Here is a 22,537-nt window from a genome sequence, read left to right as displayed (position 1 = left end):
GAACGCTCAGTCATCACCTATTACCTAGAACACCTTCGACACTTCTAAAACAGCCAACTGTGCTTCTCAAGCTTAGGATGTAACAAGGCACGTGCCCAAATGCATGCTGTCAAACACTCCTTCCTGTGTCTTAACAATGCAATCCTCTTTCCCCCCAGTGAGAGAAGGAAAGTTATTCTAGTTCATAATCATATACCTAGATTGTTAGAAAAAATTATTTATTTCCACCATTCCCTTATAGCCCATTTATATGTTCTTGCATATAAAACACCAAAATGTTCTTTCTATAGACTTTTTTCCTTGAAAGACATTCAACTCAGTAAACACACACAAAAAAAGTGGTAGAGGCTGATAAGTGCCAACGAAAGGTAGTTCTGACCTTGAGACTGTTCTGGGATACCTTGTAGAAAGTTTTATAGTCAAGTTCTCTAATGGAGGAAAGGTCTCAACTTCCTCACAAACAGGAAGAGAAATAATTCTCCACTGAAAAAGTCTTTCCTTTCTATGTTATACTTTGAAATTCTATTTAAAGGTGAGAGAAGTGGAAAAGTGGATTCACATTTCAGTTTCTTCAACTACAAAACAGAACACCACCTGATTCACCCCTCCAAAAAATATAAACCTATGGGCTGTCAAGTAATTCTAACTTATGACAAACCTATGTACTTTATGGGTAACATTCTACTCCAGGAGTCTCTTGGACTATTTATTATCTTACTCAAACAGATTAAGAGGCCTATTTGCCCATGGCACCACTGGATGAATCCAAACGGCCAACCTTTCTGTTAGGAGCTTACAGCAAACAATTTGTACCACCTAAGGACCTTTCCTCAACTATACTCACCTTTTAAGCCTAAAATGGAACCCGAGATGTCAATCATCGTGTATGGAATGTTGAGCCCAGGGGAGCGTTTCCATTGCAGTGTACTTACTTACTCATGCATCCTGAGTAGGCAGGACTCGAATGTGTTGGCATTTGGGACACTGTTATGCTTTCAGATAAAATTATTTCTCATTTTGAGTTTGACAACTCTTATTTCCAAATGCCTTCTTCAAAATCACCATCTTGATAACCCTCTTGAGTTTCTTGTTCATCAAACTCCCCCAAATGCTTGCATCTGAGCTCTTTCATCCAGGCCTGAAGTTGGTTGTTCTAAGCTAGAATCACATAGAAACCCATTCCCTTACTCTTTGCCATGAAACAGAATTGCAAATAAATTCTTAGACTCGTGGTTTCTTTTTTCCCTAATATGAGGAAGAGAACTCTTATATGCTTGTGAGAGAAATTGTTACTCTCAATCATTCTCTATTTGCATATTAAATGTTTAATGCATTGCAACAGAGGTACACTTCACTGGATGACTAAGTTTAGAGAAGTTTTGTTTGCTTAAATATATATATATATATTCCAAATAATTTAATGTGTAAAAACTATATACAAGGTTAAGTCTAAAAGTAGCATGCCTACTATTGCTCAAATTCCTCTATGATGAGTTTGTTCCCAACAAAACTTGGTAGATCTCAGGTCTGCAGATGGTGGCAGGAAAGTTCTCAGTAAAACCCTTGTCTCCTCATTAATACCCTTGCCTTTGTCTCTTGTTAAGAGAGCCTTCAAAGTAAAAGACCAAGCACAAAAAGTAGCATCTGCATCTGCTGCACCAGTTGAATTAAAGGAGAGAAATCACCTCAGGCGGTTCACTGTTTGGAATTCTAAAGAAATATTCTTGATAGGTCTTCTCAAAGGACCCAGGAAGATCACAAGGGCTTATTAATGGAGACGTTTTAAAAATGTTGAAAACTACCTTGTTAGGGAAAAGGCCCGGAAAGTTGTGTCATCCCAATGTGCCTGCTCCTTCTTCCCCGGCAGCAAATTCCATTCCAGGTTTCATTAAGAAATCTTCCCCCATCCACTGCCTTCAGTATTTTTGTTTCCAAACTCAAAGAACATTGGCAAGGAACATGACTTGAGTTCCTTGCAGATGTCAATGCTCTTTTTGACGTGGAATAGCGTGGAAATCTCGGGGGGAAGGAAGGGTAAAGAGATGGTGCCGTTACCTTTAGAAGGGCAGAGCTAGATGGAGGGTATGATGAGAAACGTATTTTAATGTGTTTAATAAAGATTTCCGATCTTAATATTTTAAGTATTTCTATGATTTTGTCAATCCTTTTGACTTACCCTGCAAAATTCTCAGGCTCCTATCCTATTCCTATAAGCCCTCTCCCAACTGTACTCAAATGAGAGGTGAGGGCATCGTAGACAGCAACAACTCTTCATGGTGAAGAGATGAAATAGCATTCAAACATAATGTTTGGGGCCGAAGTAACTTAATGGTAAGAATCACGCCACTAAAATTTCACAGGTGTAAGCTGTTAAGAAAGATGGGTGGTTAATTCCGTTCACTTCCTGGGGTAATTGGAAATCGGTACTCAGAAAGGCACTTTCCGTCATTGGAGTGTCCAACCCAGGATCAAGTGAGATTTTCTGACCCAATGTTAACTGACCCGATATTGCTGAGCTTGCGAAGGGCATATTTAAGACTCTCTAAATTCCAGGAACCACTCTCCAGGGCAGGTAACCCAGCGCTGAAACGAAGCCTTCCATAACCTATAGTTAAGGCGGCTATCCAGTGCTTTGAGTTTCCATCAGTTAAGTTACAAGCTATTGTTGGTATTGTTGCTTTTAAGTAGATTCATATTCTTGGGAACCATGATAAAAATATAAAATCGAGAGTTCAACAGAATTGGGTTAAGGTGTAGTTTTAAGAACGTACTGTAATTTTTGTGGTTCAGTAATTCATCAACTCCTCTGATCAAGTATTCTCATTATAACTTTTAATTTAAAAAAGTGAACTATGGGCCCACTCTCCCCATGCCTTCCAAACCTAAGCCAATCTCCCGGCCAATCGTCCGTGCTGACTCAGAGCGACCCCTGTGGGTTTCTGAGAAAGTAACTCCCTGTGGGAGCAGAGCCTCGTCTTTTCCAGAGGAGCCGCTGGTGGTTTCGAACTGCAGAGGATACGCATCACAGCCGCGACACCACGTCATCAAGAGGGGTTACTTCTCCATTTCAAGAGAGAATGAAATCAATCTGGCGGCGCCTAGCAACGCCCGGTAAGAGACCAGATGAGCGGCTCGCGGGTTTCAATTCCAGACGTGGTGCGAGGGCCCTGAAGCCTGTCTTGTGAGGTGGGAGACTTAGGATGAAGGACCAGCCAATGCACCTCATATGTAGTTCTGGAGGCTTGCTGGTTGATATGGTGCTGAATAAATTTCAGTGGAGCTTCCAGCCTAAGAGCAGGAAGAAAGGCCTGGTAATCTACTTCCCCAAACCAACCAGTTTTGGTAACAGCCCTACTGGTAACAGCCTTCTAGTCTGTAACTGTTCATGGGGATGACAAAGGACCAGGGAGTGTTTCCTTCCATTGTGTGCGGGCTCCCTGAGTTGAGAATAAATTCAACGGCCCATACCAATAACAGTATGGACAGGAAGCAGCACTGACGCCTAGCTGACTCCATTTCTTGACAACACATGCACGAGATCTGCAACAAGAATAACATTAACCATTCCAAGAGCAGTACTCAATGGAGTAAAAGGATAGTGGCCATCTATCAACATGATCTAGGTTATTATTTTTTATTTCAAATAACCTGCATCCTGCCTCAGTTATGATTCAAAGTCAACCCACCGCACCCTGCTGCTGCCTCTTCTGGTATGAGACCCGCTGGGTTCAGGGCCTCTGTTATCTGTGGAAGTGTATCGTATCCCTCTGAGAGAACACTCCTGCTGAATATCTCTGCCGAGGCGCTGCCCAACAGAGCCCCTTAATCGGCTGGCCTTGGACCCCGAGAGGAGCCTCGTGCTGGCTGGCGAAGGTCCATGTACCATATGCGCGGTATTTGGGATGGAACAGGTTACCGTCTTTGGGGCCATACTCAATTAAACTCACTGCCGACTCGCAGCGACCCTATAGAACGCGGCAGAGCTACCCTGGTGGGTTTCTAGGATTGTAACTCTTTACAGGAACAGAGAGCCCTGGCTTTTCCCCTGCAGAGAGGCCAGTGATTTTGAACTGCTGACCTTGGCACGAGCAGCTTAGTGCATAACCACCACATCACCAGAGCTGGGTCTGTACTACTGCTACTAAAACACAGCCAAGTGCTCTTGTGATAAAATGCCAATTAATTTCAACATATACGTCATTCATTACAGATTTCTGTACCATATATGAGTATTTAAACTAATAGGAAATAAAGTACAGCTACAATCCAGTGTGGGGGAAAAAGTGAACAATGAAAACAAGTCACTTTTCTCCCGTTGTGCCTTTGTTCAATTGTTGTCTCCTGGGACCAATTCCCTCCTGTCCATTCTACTCACCAAGAGAGGGGAAAACCAGCTTCCAAAAACTCTTTCAAGAGACTAAACACGTAACTAGATGACTATGTATGTAAGTCTAGCCCATAGGCACACACTTGCCTCCATCTGACGCCAATACGGTTAGACGAGTATGCTGAAAACCGTTCCATTGTGACATCAGGGAAGTAACATAGATGAAGTTCTCTCCTGAATGAAACAGCAAAATTAGGCATCTGTATTCAAAATGCCTGTTAAAAATTGTGCATCAAGATTAATGTACAAGGATTCAAGTGCCTCGTGTGTGTAAGAACCTTCCAATTTGAAGAAGATGGAAAGAACAAACAGGCCTGTATTTAAAAATATAAAAAAGGCAAACTCTCTACTTAGAGTATATTTGAAAAAGCGCCAGACAGGTGAAGACTTGTCAGTACTTGAGATAATTAAAACTAGGAAAAGTTGAGGTAGGTGGACATAAAACTCGAAAACGTTATTATGGATTATACCCAAATTCTCACGGGATTTTTGCATAAGTGCAGTTCTCAACCTTCCTAAGGCTGCAACCCTTTAATACACTTCCTCATGTTGTGACCCCCCAACCATAAAATTATTTCCTTTGCTTTCTAAATTTAATTTTGCTACTGTTATGAATGGGACGACTCCTGTGAAAGGGTTGTTCGACCCCCAAATGGGTCACGACCCACAGTTTGAGGACCGTGGCCTAAATTCTGAAGGACTTGTAGATCGCTAGTCTACAGTACAGTCAGGTGTCCTCATTCCATTGTTAGTCGTGACATAGTTCTGACTCCATTTTGATAATGTTACTTCTCTATTACTTACTGATCTTTAAAGCAATACAATAAAACCCAAAGTCTGACTCATACCGACACTACACAGGGTTTCCTATGCGAGAAATCTTTACAGGAGCAGGCAGCCTCATCCTTTCCCAGGGAAGCAGCTCATGATTTGAACTGCAGCCCTTTCAGTGAGCCGTCCAGTGCTTACTGACCCTATAGTGCCGCCAGGATACTTTAACATATTCATGTAGCTAGAGAAGTGTTCTTTGTGGTAAAGTACAGATACACAAAGAATGTACACTGGAGGAGGGTCTTGACATAGAGATCCTTTCAGCAATGTCCTATCCAAGTAGATGCTATACATCCACACATCTAATGGCTATCTCAACAATTTAATTTGCACCAAGCCTTAGTAAACTTCATTTGCTTTAAAATACAAGTGTTCCCTTGTTAAAATTACTTTTCTAGACCTGCGATCCTCATTACGACACCTGGGAACATAGCTCCGTGTTGTAAGAAGTGATCTTTGTCCCATGGATCCACATAAACCTAAACCCAGTCCATTACCAAGTTGATGCTGACTTTTTGCCACCTGGTGTGACAGAGTAGAAACACTTCATAAGGTGATCTTGGCTGTACTCCACCCAGGTCTTTCTTCTGAGGCACCGCTGGGTGGATCTGAACTGCCAACCTCTACGTTCGTCACTTGGAAACTGCTTGTGCCACCTAGGATGTAGATGCCCACATATAGAGAAAATTATCTGACTAAAAACAGTAAAAGAGATTTAACAATGGCTGATTTTAAAGATGTAACTTAGCTGAGAGAGAGGAGCCTCTGATTAGCAGAGTTAAACCAAAAATGAACGGGCTGATAACCGAAAGGTTGGTAGTTTGAGTTCCTGTAGAGGCACATCAAGAGGCAGTGTACTTCCAGAAAAGCCATTCCTGAAGACCATGGAGCAGTCAAAGCTGACGCATTTGGAGTCAAAATCAATTTGACTATTGCTTCTTAACTGGTAGTATCCTCTAAAGCGTACATACTTAGAAAAGAAAATGTTTAACCAAAGTTAAGGTGAAAATCCAGATACTGCTCATCTGGTTTATAAACAGTTGATACCTTCAAACAGCTCTTTAAATAAACATTTTAGGTGTATTCCAATTTGAAATACTGATTCTGAATTGAAGATATGAGGGGAGTTCAAAAGCTTCATGCAAAAATGAAAGATACTGAATTCCCCCAAGAACCTCGGAGGGCCCTTCATATGGGGAGAGTTTGGGTTCTTTATGCAACGAAAGATGAGCTACAGGAGCATGTGGTGCAAATGGCTAATGCTCTGGACTGCCAGTCAAAGTGTTGAAGGTTGGAGTCCACCCAGAGGTGCCTCTGACGGAAGCCGTGGCAAACCTTTCAAATAACCAGCCACTGCAAACTCTCCGGAGCAGTTCCACACACGAGGCCACCATGAGTCAGAATCAACGTGACGGAGACGGGCACATGATCTTAACTGTCTGTCTATGAGGATCAAAAAGACAAAGAAATCGCTGGAAACTTGTAGTTTTATTAGAGTCCAAATGTTGGGGATGAGATAACACTTGAAATGTTTTATATCCACTTGTCTCTCTCCCAAACCAAACAAAACTCAACAAGAAAAATATAAAGGTCCAGGGTACTTTGTTTTCTATTCCTAAACTGACGCAAACAACTTCATTACTGAGGAAATGCTTAGGAAACAGGACAAAGAACTATCCTTGGACTATGTGTATGTGTTACCAAGAAAATACTAGGGATTGATCCAAGCATTATAGCATAAAATAGTAAAGAAACAGTGCTATTTGAACAATATTGAATAAAGAGGCAACTGCATTTGGCTTGCTAGACTGAAAACACAGAGAAATAACTGATGCAATAGAGCAATGGACAGTCTGTGATGTTAAATGTACTACTGCTTAGGTCTAAGTAAATATTAAATTATAAAACATATGCACCTTGAACTTAACGTAAATTGTATTTTTGAACTAGTAGAGTTTCATCTATGTTTTATATTTGAGTCACTAACCTAAGACACACAAAAAATATATAATAGATTCCTGTTTATACCATTAAAAAGGAAACCTTAGTCATTCCTTTCTGAACTATACAGTTTAGTCAAGACTGCAAACGTTGTTTATATTCATATTTTTTGTAAAAACATGTACTACTCATAAGTGCTTAAGTGTGATAATCAAGTTGAGAATTAGCAGTAATTTTGTAACTGTGACAAAAACTCAGTTATACTTTTCCAAAGAGGTAGTTTGAAGTGTACAAATATTCACTGAAAGGTATTAATTTTTACAGTCCACATATAGGCAAAGATGAAAAAATTACTAAAAATGGTAATAAACAAATCCATCTCACATAACTTGAGGTTGGATTTCTAGGGCGACGTAAATACCCTGATAGAAGGCAAAGGAGGCTTGAGTGAAAGGCTGGCTATTTTGGCTCAGGACACCCCTGGCCCAGGGCAAAGTTCTGCACTAGCCAGGGCAGGAGAGGGCTCTTGTCGGCAGGAAACACTTGGTGAAGTCGGTCCCAAACCGCCCAACCGATGCTCATTTGCAGCCACCACCATGACAGGTGGCCAGAATCTCAATACCTGCAAGGCCAAAACACAGCCCTACGTACACAATGTCAGTTGGAAACTGCTTTTAAACTTTGAATGGAAATTGATGGCAAAACAGATTTTGATTTTAGAAAACTCCTTTTATAGTCACTTTCACTTGCACAGATTGATTCCATTAAAGTTTTAGTACGGCATTTGAAAAGCAAGTAAACAATGAACTTAAGTATCCAAATAATTTTAAGAGGGCTTTTAAAAAACTGCTATAACTCTAACTGACAGAAAATAATCTTAATCTATTTTCTTTCCTTCCAGTAAAAGCAAAATATTTCATTGAATTTACAGACATTCAAGAGAACCAAAATACAGTCTGAATTCAATAGAATTCTAATTTGAATGAAATGTCTTTTAAATTCCATTCATTCCTAGTAAGAATTTAGAAAACAGTAGCTAAAAAACACAAGAACCCAGAAGTGCATTTATTTTCTGGAGGGTTTTTTTGTCTTTTTTAATTGTTTTAATAATCAATATGTTGCTTATACTAATCGGTTAATGGAAACGCGGTGTCTTAAACAAAGATGCTTCTGCTATCTTCTGCAATGTCCTACCCAAGAGAAACTGTCCTGCAAGTGTAGCTTTGTCATTCTTTCCCTTCCCTCATCACAGTGAGTCCAACTGCTCTAAGGAAGCTCAACAGCGGGAAACTCCATTAATAACTCATGAAGCCTCCTTCTCCACAAGCCAGCGTTTGAATCTACTCTCTTAAAGTTTCGACACTGTTCTTGACCCAGAATTGTTGGCCCATTTCCCTACATGATTAAAATTATGTACACGAGCTGATTCTTCTAAGGACTACAGTAAGTACTGTTGGCACACACCTTAGTTTTTAATGGCGCCCGAGTGACCGCGCCCTCACATTTTTTTCCTTCTCTTCAAAAGCAACCTTTAAAATAGAAAAAAGCAAACCTAGCAGCACACCCAGGAGTACAGAATGGAGCACACCCAGGACCCGGGATAACTGCACATGCGTCTTCTGCAATCCACTCCAGTCTAACAGACACGATTTAGTACAGTCTCTCAGCCTTGACATTACACTGACTTAACTTTACCCTATTCCCCGCTCACCGTAACATGTCCCCAACATTCCCTCCCTGCTTCTCTCCTCAGATATTGGATAAACCACTTTCTATTATCAGCAGCGAATCTTTTCATATCACTTCCCTGCCCCTGTAGCATGCCAATGCTACAATGATCAAATTATCAAACTTCATCCTTTTTGAATGTGCTTTCTCAATACATAAGACCCCACTATAAAAGCTGTCAATGATGCTTCCTTTGTTTCTCATTGTACTTATCAAACTCCCCCTGTAAAAAAGTAACTTTAGCCTTTTTAGACCCAGTTCTGAAGTCAATAAGCACAGTTCAAAGAAAATGTTACCTTCTTGGGACCAAATTCTCTGATAGTCTTGTCAATATGGCTTAACATTATTATGGCTATAACATAGGGACTAGAGCCCATTTTCCTTTATTAATAGTGGGACCTGGTCACAATTTTTTATAGTCTAGACTAGCTTTCCATAGGTTTTTCCATATTTTATTCTCACATCATAGCTTTTAAAAACAAGGGGCACAAACATTTGCACTTAGCAATGCCTTTTTTAAGGTGGCTTGATATCTTCTCTTCAGACGTTTTGTCACTAGTTTAGGTACTGCCATTGTTCTGGAAGGATCGGAAGGGTCGCCTACAAAGCAAAGCTTCTGTTGGGCTTAATCACTGATGAGTGGCATAATTTCTTCAAGGACAATGGTCTCAGACAAAACATATAAAGGTTTCAATTTGGGGCTTGTTTGCTTCTTTTTTTCCCCAATAGGTGTGTTTCCAGCTTCTCATTCATATTTTATTTTCTTTGAATATATTGCACAATATTTTATTATTAAAAAAGGTTTTATGTCTCAGGCAAAGTTCATTCTCCTCCACTCCGGAGGTGCTAATGAGGGCTATTCTCTAAAAGAGGTACGTGGTTGTCTGTGTGGCCATCCTCAAAGGGTATCTAGGAAAAAAAGAAAAGACCAAAGCATAAGTTTTATTCTTTGCACTATTTCCTTTGAGATAAATTTTATTTGGGCAATTCATTTTGAGCAGCAAAAACTGATCTTTTTAAGACTTTACAATGATTTGCTGGGATTGGCAATATTTATACTATACCACTTACAGAACTGACAGATTTGTAGGCTCCAAGTCTGAAACGACAGCAAATTAATTCAACTATAAACTTTCCAATTCCGTGTAACATACCTAGGATAAACAATAAGTTTATTAAATAACATCAACAGAAAATAGGCAGATGTAATGCTTACATAAGGAAATAATTTCCTAAATCATCATGGAAGAATGAAGCAGTCAATTCTAATGGACTAACCACATCCACTGCCATCAAGTTGATTCCAACTCAAATCAAGTCCCTAAGACAAAGCAGAACCGCTCCTTAGGGACTTCTTCCAAGTCCAAATCTTTACAGAAGCAGCTTGTCTCCTCTGCTGCCTGTGAAAAGGCTGATGGGTCTGAACCACCAACTGTGTGATTAACATCCCCAATGCCTAACCCACAGCACAATTAAGTCTTCTTGCTCCTGCATGGGCTAGACAGTGGTTCTCAACCTTCCTAATGCCACGACCTTTTAATACAGTTCCTCATGTGGTAGTGACCCAACCCTCTAACCATAAAATGATTTTTGTCACTATTTCATAACTGTAATTTTGCTACTGTTATGAATTGGGCGACCCCTGTGAAAGGGTCATTTGACCCCCAAAGTAAAAAAATGAGTTTGCTTTATTCACTTCTGTGGGTTAAAAAAAGCCAAAAACAAATGACAGACTCACTCCCCTCGAGTAGATGCAGACTCATAATGACCCTACAGGGCAGGCTACAACCTCCCTGTGGTTATGGCAGTAAAAAGCCCTGTCTTTCTCCAAAGGAGTGGTTTTGAACCGCTGACCTTTTGGAATGTAGCTCAAGGTGTAACTACTATACCACCACAGCTCCCTTTTGAAATCACAAGGCTATAGAATTCATAACTTTGTAGAGCAAACAGTTCTAGGGTGCAGAATGCATCACATACCAGCAACTTACTTATAAGCAAATACATTTATAAAGAAGTACATAAAGCAAACAAGCTTGTGGTGTGAGGGTGTGTCCACACCACAAATTTAAATGAAGCTCTGACAAAGTTATTTATTTATATAAATGGCATGACTAAAATTAGAGGCTGGGGATGAACAAACTGCTTCTTTTCTACTACTCAAACACTCAAATCATCATGACTACAATTCTGCAAGTAATTTTTGAGAGAATCCCAAAATCTCAAGCCAAAAAGATAATAGCAATCACCTAATTTAAAATCTCTCCTCAATGTCTCAAACAATCATTTAATCACCATAGATGGGTCCAGTGATGAAGAAAGTAACTCATTATATCTTAAACAAAATAATTATAATCTGGAAATTTTATTGATAATCATGAAATTCTGGTTCTATAAAAATCTCATGATATAATCTGAAGCAAGGAACTTTGGAAGCCATAAAAACAGTATTGATGGAAAAAAATCCAGTTTTAAATATTGCATTGATCAAAATATCATAAGAGGATTTTATATACGATATACTAAAGAATATCTTAAATGAAGACAAAATGTCTTTCTCTGGCCATTTTCTGATGTAATCCTACAGCACATTTTGATGGATAAGGAAACAATCACAGGAAAGGTGGGTGACGGACGTATCCACGACTATCACCACGTAAATGACAGAACTTAGATTAACTGTTCATTCTGTTTGATTAGAAACCCCAAGGTCTTTAACATTTTTTTCCTATTGGCATATACTTCATATATAATCACCTTTAATTATTCAAGAACTGTGCAATCATCACCATGCTCAATTTCCGAATGCCCTCTTTCTCACTCATTTCCCCCTCCTCTCCTGCCATACATGCCCTCAGGTAATTATGCATCCAGTTATTGCCTCCAGAGCTTACCTATCCTGGGTTTTTATACAGAAAATCATGCACAAATAGGAAGCAAATAACCAAACCAAAAGAAAACCAGTAACAATGATAAAACAAGCGAAAAACACTAATGAAAAAGAAAATAGTAAAATCTGAAACAACTTTAAAATAAGGTAAAAAGGGAGATCAAATGATAAGGTGTTACATTTTAACCTAACTTGACCTACTAACTTTACAATGCTCTCTGACGGTAAGTTTATTAACATTCTTAGACTACGATCCTTGGGGATTCATTGGAGGATTACTCCATGTGGGGACACCACAAATGGAATTTGGACTTCCCTGTCATCCGTAACTGAGGGGCAGGCTTTTAGCTTTATGAAACTGGTTTTATATACCAGTGGAAAGTCCTAAACTTACATAAAAAAATTCCAATTAGGAATCAAGCACTTTTGGGGGGCACTTTATAGTTATTAAATAATGGTGTGTTCCTACTATTCTTTGGGGGTATTTCTTACTTCGTGACAAAGCAAGATATCCCAAGCTCTTGACTCAAGGCCTTTAGCCTTGGAATCTGTCCTTTCTCTAAGGAGCCTTGGGTCTTTTTAAGAGAAAGTAAAATTTAAGAGGCAAGATCTAGGTATGTCTTTGGCTGCTGGTATGTCTGTTTATAGGCCCTCTTGGCAAACAGAATCAACACACACACATACCCCTATCTATGTGTATATTTAACTACATTTTATTAAATACTCCGAGGTCTTAAATTCCAATCCAACTGTATGGAATTCTTTCAAGCTTTCCCTTTGTGTGGTGTTTGTAATGCCCTTCTCAAGGAGTCACCCTTTGGACTCCCAAACCATGAGGCCAGCAGTTCAAACCCACCATCTGCTTGGAGGGAGAAAGATGAGGCACACACACTTCCCCAGAAGACGAAGAGCCTCAAAAACCAACGGGGAAGTTCCACTGCCCCTAGAAGCTGGAATCAACTTGAAGGCAGTTAAGTGGTTTTGGTTTTATTCTCAAGAAATAGGAACCGATGTTGTTACAATTTTTAGTCATTTCTAAATTATATTTCCTACGTCTTTTATTCTTTCAATAGTTTTGTCATATAATTCATATATCATACAATTGAATAGTTCAATCACACCTAGAATTCAATAATCTTTGACACATTCAATTTCAGAACACTTTCTACATTCTTGTACCCATTGCCTTCTGCTCCCCATTTCCCCCCAAACCTCCCTCATCACACCCTAAAGAAACATCAATCCAGTCACTCTCTAGAGATTTACCTTTCCTGGATCTTACACACAGAAAAACAGGAACAAACTGAACTAACAATAACACTAAGTAAAACAGATGTTTTTTAATAGAAAAGCAAGCAGAAAATATTACAAGTTAGAACAAATTCAAATGGATCATAGGGCTATTCACAGCCTGACCCATGGTCAGAGGGGATCCACCAGGGGCTAAATTCACATGTACTTCCCCTTCACTTTTTTTCTTTTTACTGAAACAGCTTTAAAATGGTTCAAAAAGGGAGATCAACTGATATCATATTTTGACCCAACCACATCTGCCATAATCAACATTACAGTGCTGTTCACAGAGCTGTTCCCGTCCGTCAATCATGAGTGAAGAGGACCCTGTGATTGGATTTTGGGCTTTCATTGTCATCCATAGACTTCCGCATGCCAGGTGTTCAAATTTTAAACACTGATGTTATTTCCTTCCTTAGAATCGGATTATATTGCTTACAATCCTCAGATCACACAGGCTAATGTGCTTCTTCCACCCCTTAGATGGGTGCTTGTTTGAAAACAAGCCTTTAAAACTCCAGACACATCTGATAGCTGGGGACCATCGAGTTTCTTCAGCATACTTTCTAATAGGACCCATATCTTCAGTGATCTCTTCAGAAGGTCGCGCGTCAAGCAGGCCATGTCACAGTTGTTCTTAGATTGGGGCTAGAATTAAGTGCAAGTCCAAAACCCATTCATGCATCTATGGTTTATACATGACTCTGGTTCACCTTAGAGATAACATTGTCATTTTATGGTAGAGAACATTATCAATCATTCCCACAACCCCAGGATCTTGATAGCATATAGTGTAATCACCCTTAAACATAACTTAATGGTCAATTAATATAATTTTTGAATTTTGGAATTAAACCTTAAAAAGGTTTTTTTTCAATTTCAAAATAAGAATGTCTATATTCCTTGCTTCTTTAGAAAAGGTTCTTGATTTCAATAAACAACACTTTAAGAAATCAGACAAAATAAGAAACAAATATTAACCTGTTGTTGAAAAGATTCCTCCAACAATACCACAAAGTCTTACAAAGAACTGCCACAACGGCATATGCTCCTCAGTCACTGTCACCATAAGAGAACTGAGATCATACTTCATGAATATCCCAGAGACTCCATGGCTGCCCGCAGCATGGTTAATGACACGCTCCTAAAAGAGAGATGCAATTCTTATCACTGGGTTATTTGTATAGTCAGTATTCAGTTCAAACCCTACAGATATGTGACACCCGTTCTTCTTGCGAAGGTTCTACTGTACGAAGCCTTTTAAAGGCAATCAAAATATCCTGTATTCCTTGTATGGTTCCAAATTATCAAAAGAGGATAATTATTTTTTACTACTTTTCAAAAGCAGTCACCTTATATACAAGAACATACATTTTCTACTGAGCTCAAGAGCTTAGAACTGTATGATACTTTTTTTTTACTCTGAGCAAATCAATCAAAACTAAGTTAATGCAACACACTTTTTGTAAGAATTATTTGCTAGGAATTTACATTTAAAAAAAAGTATTCACTTCCAGTCACTTAAATAACCAGGCTTTAAAACTACTAAGAAATGATCTGAGATACAACACATGAAGAAAACATACAGCTATCAATATTTGAAAGCTAACGATATTTGATATATTCCATTTACAAAGGAATTCTCTTTTTTCTTGAAAGGGATATAACTAGTATCATAAACTTACCATAAAATAAACATGCTGGTTACACTTCAAAAAATTAAGTTGGCAAAATTTTTCATTAATTTCTATAATTAAACAACTTTGCTACCACAGTGCTTCGTTCAGTATTTTGTGCCAGTTCCCACCTCTTTTTCCAAGATAGAACCCAACTGCAAGCTAAAGAATCCAAGCAACGTGATCGTTTATCACTCCAAGGGAAAGTAAAACTCTTTGATGGGGCAATTTTAAAAAACTCTTTCCCAGAAGCACAGAACTTTGCAATCAGCTGTTTTCCAAGCTACGAATAAAGCAGTTTTATCTTAAAGCGCTGATACGCCAATCTCATGGCCGCATGATCAGCTGCGCTGTCAGCACTTAGGTGAGCGACTAGGGTGGTGTGTAAGGCTCGTGGTGATTCCTCAGAAGTGCCAGGACCAGAGGTCAGTCCCATGCCACCTGACCTGACAACTCCAGTGACCCTTTCTTATGTAGTGAAATGTAACTACGAGTTAAACACCAGACACGCTTTCAGCACCTAAACTGACTCAGAGGTAGTCACAGCTTCGTGGCACACCCTGTCCACCCATCCTAACCCTCCACACTACTGAGGGCAGAGGTTCCGAGCTCGTTGGCCCACATCACATCAAAGGGGCAGTTTTCACATCCTCAAGGGACCCAAATGTGCCCTTCTACACGGTCTTTCACTTGGGAGAACAACAAGAAGTCTGACGGGTTAAAATTAGGACTGCAGGGCATGTGTGTAAGGTCTCCGAATTACCCTCTAAATGTTGAGAAGAAAAAAAAATTCCTGGGCACAATTTTTCCTGGCCCTTTTCTCACCAATATAAGTGTCTACCTTTTACAACTTCTTCATAAGTCTCTGTGATCATTCAGCGTACTTTGAAAAAAAATCTCAAAATTGTTGTTTTTGGAATCCCCGCAAAAACAGTTGCCATAACCTGTGAACTGACCTCTCTGTGCTGAGTATTTCCTGGCCCGACAGTCTCTCACAAGCCGCTGCTCTGACTGACACTTTGTGAAGGCATCCTAACAAGGCTCCAAATGAAACCAAACAAAACACAACCAACTCACTGCCATCAGTAGATTCAAACTTACAGTGACAGAGTGGAATCGCCCTGTGGGTTTCTGAGACTGTAAATGTTTATGGGAACAGAAAGCCTCATCTCTTCCTTGAAGCAGTTGGTGTGCTTGAGCTTCTGACCTTGTGGTGAGTAGCCCACTGCATAACTAACCCACTATGCCACCAGACTAACTCGCTAACTAAATTTCATATATCCCACACATTAACCAGGCCTGCATTAGGAATAGGCACATTTTAAATTAAAAACTAAATAAAACATATCAGATAATATCTGTTAGAAGACATGTAAGGACCGTTCAAACAAAATACAAAAGCAAATGACAAAATTAAGACATAAAAGGATAAAGAAATCAATGCCCCCAGTTTAACAATTCTCTGTCTCAACTGCACAGAAAGCATTACAGGTTGAAAAATAACTATATTCTTTGTTTTAAATCTATTTCTTCCTTTCTTTAAAGTTTTGGCTCTAAATATACTAGCATACTGCTTCTGCTATGATACTGACTTAAAATATGTCAATATATTTCAAAACTTGCAATAAGTTTTTAAATAGGGTAATAGTATCAATTGATATTTTAAACATACTTCACAGGGAAGGGAGACAACAAAGTCAACTTACCCTTTCTGTCACAGAAAACTGATGAGTGTCTGCTGAAATTTTATATGTATGTAATTTTGTTGGCACAACTGTAATAAAATATTGGAACATCTGGTTGTCTGAGATTAAAAAAAATAAACATTGTTTTCATCAATCTGGTAGCAACAAAACTACTACCAAATAGTTTTGTTTGTTTCATCCTTCTATTAAACACATTTAACATGAAATTTAACTTTATTTATGACAGTGCTTAACATTAAAAAAATTTTTTATGAAATAGCCAATGAAGGAAATATACAGACTCGATAATGTCAGTTTTAAGTAAGTATAAAACAGACCTTTACAAACATTAAAATATATTTAAAAGGATGAACTCATGCTTAGATATCCTTTATCATGAGTATCATCCCTTCATAAATATCTCCACAGAAACTAATGGAAAATGAAGTCACAATAGTGAAATTACCAGAAGACATACTCTAAGCAAAGCATCTTTAATGTATCTAATTATAAAATTACCCTAAGGGAGTAAACCACTTTTAAGAAACGGTTTAATGCATTTAAACTAATGGAAATTGAAGTCTCATAATGTTAGAGAAAATTCATAAAAGACCTGACAGTTAGAGCATGTGACACAATATTACTAATTAAGAGCAATCAAAAGTCTTCACAAGACACGAGAGTAGACTATATCCCTGCTGAGAACATCAAGACAAGGACCGTGCGCTAGTGCGCAATCCAAGCTTCCAGTGTTTCAGGACGGAACCACTCCCACAGGCTAGGCGCTGATGTGTATCAGATTTTTCCAAGAGGGTTCTAAATGGTAAGAAATTTTAGAAATATGTCACCTGACAAAAGAATTCTTTAAAAAGGGCAAAGCTTTTGTTCTTACTCTTTTTTTAAATATGAAAGAACATAACTGTATCTGATTAATACACTAATCTTTCAGATATTTAGAATGTTTAAATTCTCCTCCTGATTCTACCTACATTCAAGTCTAAGTTCTTTATTCTCTTCTGTGGCTCATTTATAACAAGGACTTCATTCTTCTTGAATTGACGATCAATGCTCATTAACTATTAAGCAACGGTCAAGAAATCCAACAAGCGATTACACTGGGCAAATCTGCTTCAAAAGACCTCTGTTGAGAATGATGAGGGAAACAAATGTACAGATGTGCTGGACACAATGGATGTATGTGTAGATTGTGATGTGTCAGAGTTGAACGAGCCCCCAATAAAATGATCTAATTAAATAAACAAAAGACCTATGTGGAAAAAAAAAAAGACCTATGTGAAGGGTTAAGTGCAGAGGCGTCACCTTGAGGACCACGGTGCGTCTGTAATAATAAGTCACGGTATTTCCAGTCGGCTCATATAGCTACAAAAGTTAAAGAATGAAAAAGGAAGCCCAAAGAACCGATACAGTCAAATTATAGTGTTGGCAAAGAAGACAGACTCTATCAGTGAGGCAAGCTGTGCTTGAAGGAAATACATCCTGAGTGCTCCTCAGAAATGAGGAGGGCGAACCTTTCTCTCACATATTTTGTGTATGTTATCAGGAATGACCAATGCCTGGGAAAGACTATCCATCATGCGTGGTAACGTGGAAGAAAAAGGATGAAGACCCTCAGTAAGACAGATGGACAGAGTAGCTGGAACAACGGGCTCAAACAGAGCAATAACTGTGACAGAACAGGCCTGGGAAATGTTTATTCTGTGAGACACAGGTCACTATGAGCACCAACAACAATGGCTCATTTTCACCATTCAGAATTCACTACTAAAGCAAATGTTTGTTACGTAAGTCTCATTCATCCCTCCACTTAATGACTGTCTTTAGAAAAGATGCAGGAGAAAATTATTAAAAATGTATTAAGGTTACAGGATAATTCTGCTACATGTAAACATGAAAAGTGATTATAAAATACTTACGATCTACAGCAACTTTTTCAGTCCCATCTAAAGGATTAATAATTCCTGGCACAAGCTCTCCAAAAGATAAATGATCTATCCTATGAGAAAAGTTGTAAGCTAAGAGGCAAAGAGGAAAACAAATTAAGTAGAAAATTACATGTTAAAGACTGATTTACAACCTCCTATACTCAAATAAAAATATCTCTAATCTTGAAATATTATAATATAGTACTTAAGACCACATTATTTTGAGAAAAAATATATAAGTATCACGGGAATCATTAAAAAGAAAATGTGTAGGGTTAAGTATATTCTGATAGAATACTATAACTCAAAAGCTCGTACAAGTTAATGTCTAAGAAGTAATGTTTGATCTAATCCTGCTATGAAACAAATGGTCTTTTCTGATGTAAATTATCACACAGCAAAAGGTCTATGTTGTTTAAACAATCCACATGCTTTGGCAGATAGCCTAAGAACCCAAACCCACTGTTACTAAGCACATATGTATTATTGCATGTTATCCTGAGACTGTCAATCTTCCTGGGAGCAGACAGCCTCATCTTTCTCCCTCACGGTGGGTTGGGACCGGCAACCACCAATAAAGAGGAGCAAACGGAGTCTCTCATGGAACACATCACTTGCTTCTGTATTCTAAAGCAAACTGTAAAAACTTTTTTCCTTTTTTTAATTAATAAATCTTTTTATTGGTAAAAACTTTTATAAAATCATAAATCAAAGTAACTTTAATATTTTACAGGTGCAAGTATGTTTTTCTATATTTAGATTTACAAATTAAAATTCACTAACACCCTTTACGATCCAGAAAAATCAATGGGGACATATACAGATCAATATGAATTTCACCCAGCCTTTCCTTGCGATCTCAGCAACTCCTACACTAGGACCCAAGGAAAATGGACCAGGACAAGACAAAGGCAGTAAGCCTCGTCATCTCTCTCCTTTGGATATCTGTTTTCAGAACAGCACCTTTTTAAAGACCAAACTAAAATAAATTGTGAATATTAATTTAATAGTACACATATGCCACTTTCTTTTCAAAGATACCAACATCGAGAAAAATTTGCAAAACTGCTTACAATCATGGTTGACAAGTGCTGCCAAGTGGGCATGACCTCGGGGATGTGGAATTGCCCTGAAAGAAGGGAAATCAAGAGAAAGGATAACTAACATGCTCATATAGAACTAATTAAACTAAGAATGTGGCTCTTCTGTCTTAATTTTTTATCATAAAAGAATAATGTAAGGATATAGTTGGCCTCTTATTTAAGTGGACACAGCCACTCATTAACAATGCAATAAACGGAGGTGGGAAGAGAGGATTTGACAAATTTCTGTACAAAGTCAGATAAGAAAAATAATAGGCTTTGTGAGGCAAGATGCAACATCAAAGATATTTTGCAATGACTTAAACAAAATAAGAAAACAAATTTTCAAAGTTTAAATTCTATATATAAGAAGACCGGAGAATATGCTTTTTATACCATTAGAGGAAGGACCAGAATTGAATTCTCTATCTCAAAAAGAAGATACTTTGGTTCATTTGGGCTTAGAGTTAGTGGGTGGTCCCTGCTTTCAAAATTGATCCTAGTGTCTATTTATTAATGGTGAGTTCGAATGAGGCTTTATACATTCATATTTAATTATATGACTCCATAAGCATATGGTTTTACTTATTCCCTTTGAAAACTGTGGGTAGGGTGAATTTACCTAGCAAATTACTATTCCATTCAACAATTTTGACACATTTTGTTGCATGTTAGTTGCCATTCCCTCGATACTAAAGGCATTCTTCCCACTTCTTCCCTGAGTTCCCCATTTCCATTAATTCTTCTTCCCCACCGCTTTTTGGCTCTGAACATTGTTCTTGGCCAAACACTGCACGCTTTGACCTTGCATGGTTGATTATTCTAAGGAGTATGTTCTTCACAAGTGCCGTTGCTCACTTTATGGGCCTCTCTGCTGTTTGGCTGCAAGGTGACTCCAGGAGATGGGTTCAGTTCCAGACATGAAAGGCCTGCCTTAGGTATTCCACTACTCTAACAGATCAGTGTGTCTGGTCTATTTTATGACTTTCAATATTGTTTTCCTTTTCTTTCCAGTCTGGGACCTTCTGTTATAATCCTGATCGGAGTGGTCAGTGGTGGTAGCCAAGCACCAGCTGCTTCTTCTAGTAGTAGGTCAGTGGAGGCTGTGCTTCAAGTATACATCAGTCCTTTGGACTCATTGTTTCCTTGGGTCTTTGATTGCCTTCACTCTTCTTTGCTCTAAGGCAGCGGTTCTCAACCTGGGGGTCCAACGACCCTTTCTCAGGGGTCGCCCTATTCATAACAGTATCAAATGACTGTTACAAGGTAGCAAGGAAAATAATGTTATGGTTGGGGGTCCCCACCACATGAGGAACTGAAGTAAAGGGTCGCAGCATGAGGAGCTGGAGAACCCCTGCTCGAAGGAGTGGGTAAGAACACCAGTCCCATCTTAGAGGGTCAATAGCGATCTTTTAGACTGCACTCACCACAGTAATACATAGAACACTATTTTGTGATGGATGATATTCAGCAAAATTTTACTTGCAAGGGATATTAAGGATACTGTTCTATAATTGGAGCATTCTTTGGAATAGCAACAAATATGGATCTCTTCCAGTCAGTTGACCAAGTAGCTCTCTTCCAAATTCCCTGGCATAAACGAGTGGGCACTTCCAGTGTTTCATCAGCTTGCTGACACATTTCCATTGGCATGTCATCAATTCCTGGAGTCTTGTTTTTGGTACATGTTTTCAGTCTAGCTAGTTTTCCTTCGGTATCACTGGTTCAGCTCATATACTTCCTCTTAAAAGTAAATGTTGACTAGTTCTGGTACAGTGATTTTGTGCATTCGTTCCACCTTTTCTTTTGATGCTTTCTGCACTGTTTGTCCATAGAATCTTTCAATATTGCAACCTGAGGTTTGAGTTTCTGCTTGGGTTCTTCCTATTTAAGACATTCTGGGCAGGTTTTTCCTTTTCGGTTTTCTAACCCTGGGTCTTTGCACATTTCTGTACAACACTTGATTCTGTCTTGTCAAGCTGCCCTTGGAAACTTGGTGTTCAGCTCTTTGACTTCATCATTGCTTCCAAATGCCGTAGCTCCTGGACGATTTAGAGCAGCCGTTCTGAATGTGTGGGCTGCAACCCCTTTCGAGGTCAAACGACCCTTTCACAGGGGTCGCTTAAGACCATGGGCAAACACATTACAATTTACATTACAACTCATAACAGTAGCAAAATTACAGTTATGAAGAAGCAATTAAAATAATGTTATGGTTGGGGGTCCCAATAACATGAGCAAATGTATAAAAGGGTCCCGGCATTAGGAAGGTTGAGAACCACTGATCTAGAGCAAGTTTCAGTGTCTCTTTAAACATCCACTTTGATCTTTTCTTTACTGTCTTTTTAATAACCTTTCGCTTTCTTTGTGAATGATGGTGGGGGCATCGCAGCTCATCAAGTCTTCTGTCATTAGTGTTCAATGTAGCAAATCTTGGCTGGTGTTTCTGAACAGCCCACTTTGTGATTAGAAGCCCACCAAGTAACCACTGTGCCACCTGGGCTCCTAAGAGATCTAAGAGAAGCCCTAAACACATTATTATGCCAAGTAGTAACTGTGATGTCCCATCTTCCCTGCATTTGTAATGCTATTTTCAATTTGAAACATTGTTTTTTCCTTGCAGAAAAGCTAACAGTATCTCAGAGTTAATTTTTTCTGGATACCTTTCTTTGGCTGTAGTAATCAGACGCTATTTCATTAATGTATCAGTAAATGGATTTCCTTATTTTGGAAACTAAATTTTAAAGAATTTTTCTAACCATTGCTTCCCTATGAGTTAAGAATATTACAAGTGCTTAATTTGTTAATGGTAACTGACATATAGTCAGTCATTCAGGAAAGATAGAGCCTTACATAATAAATACAATGTTCTCTGGCCAAATTTGATTATAAAATAAGCTCCACCCCACTGTTACTTAAAAGTACATTTCAAAGTTCCTATTTTACTTTTTTTCTAGTTTTAATATAGCAATTACAAAAAGGAATACAATGTCTCAGCACAGCAATATACACTGCATGTGTATGTTGCCAGGGTGTAACTGCATTGTATGAAGCCATACCAGCAAGCGCAGAGATAATTACAGA

General features: G+C 38.7%; 1 protein-coding gene across 1 annotated transcript in view; it reads right to left on the bottom strand.

The window, feature by feature from the left end:
* Positions 1-9,323: 9,323 nt before the first annotated feature.
* The window catches only part of ERGIC2 (ERGIC and golgi 2), a 34,937-nt gene continuing 21,723 nt past the window's right edge, over positions 9,324-22,537 (bottom strand). Inside the window, exons 9-14 of the mRNA XM_075551919.1 lie at positions 19,445-19,500; positions 18,363-18,461; positions 16,450-16,547; positions 14,049-14,211; positions 9,959-10,041; positions 9,324-9,796 (exon numbers count right to left, since the gene is read on the bottom strand). Coding sequence (XP_075408034.1) covers positions 9,734-9,796; positions 9,959-10,041; positions 14,049-14,211; positions 16,450-16,547; positions 18,363-18,461; positions 19,445-19,500 — 562 coding nt within the window. The 3' untranslated portion in view covers positions 9,324-9,733. The remainder of the gene's footprint in view (positions 9,797-9,958; positions 10,042-14,048; positions 14,212-16,449; positions 16,548-18,362; positions 18,462-19,444; positions 19,501-22,537) is intronic.

The sequence above is a fragment of the Tenrec ecaudatus genome, chromosome 6 (assembly GCF_050624435.1).
Source record: "Tenrec ecaudatus isolate mTenEca1 chromosome 6, mTenEca1.hap1, whole genome shotgun sequence".
Lineage (NCBI taxonomy): Eukaryota > Metazoa > Chordata > Mammalia > Afrosoricida > Tenrecidae > Tenrec > Tenrec ecaudatus.
The sequence above is the reverse complement of the archived record's forward strand: the minus strand, read 5'-3'. Positions and strand labels throughout refer to the sequence as shown.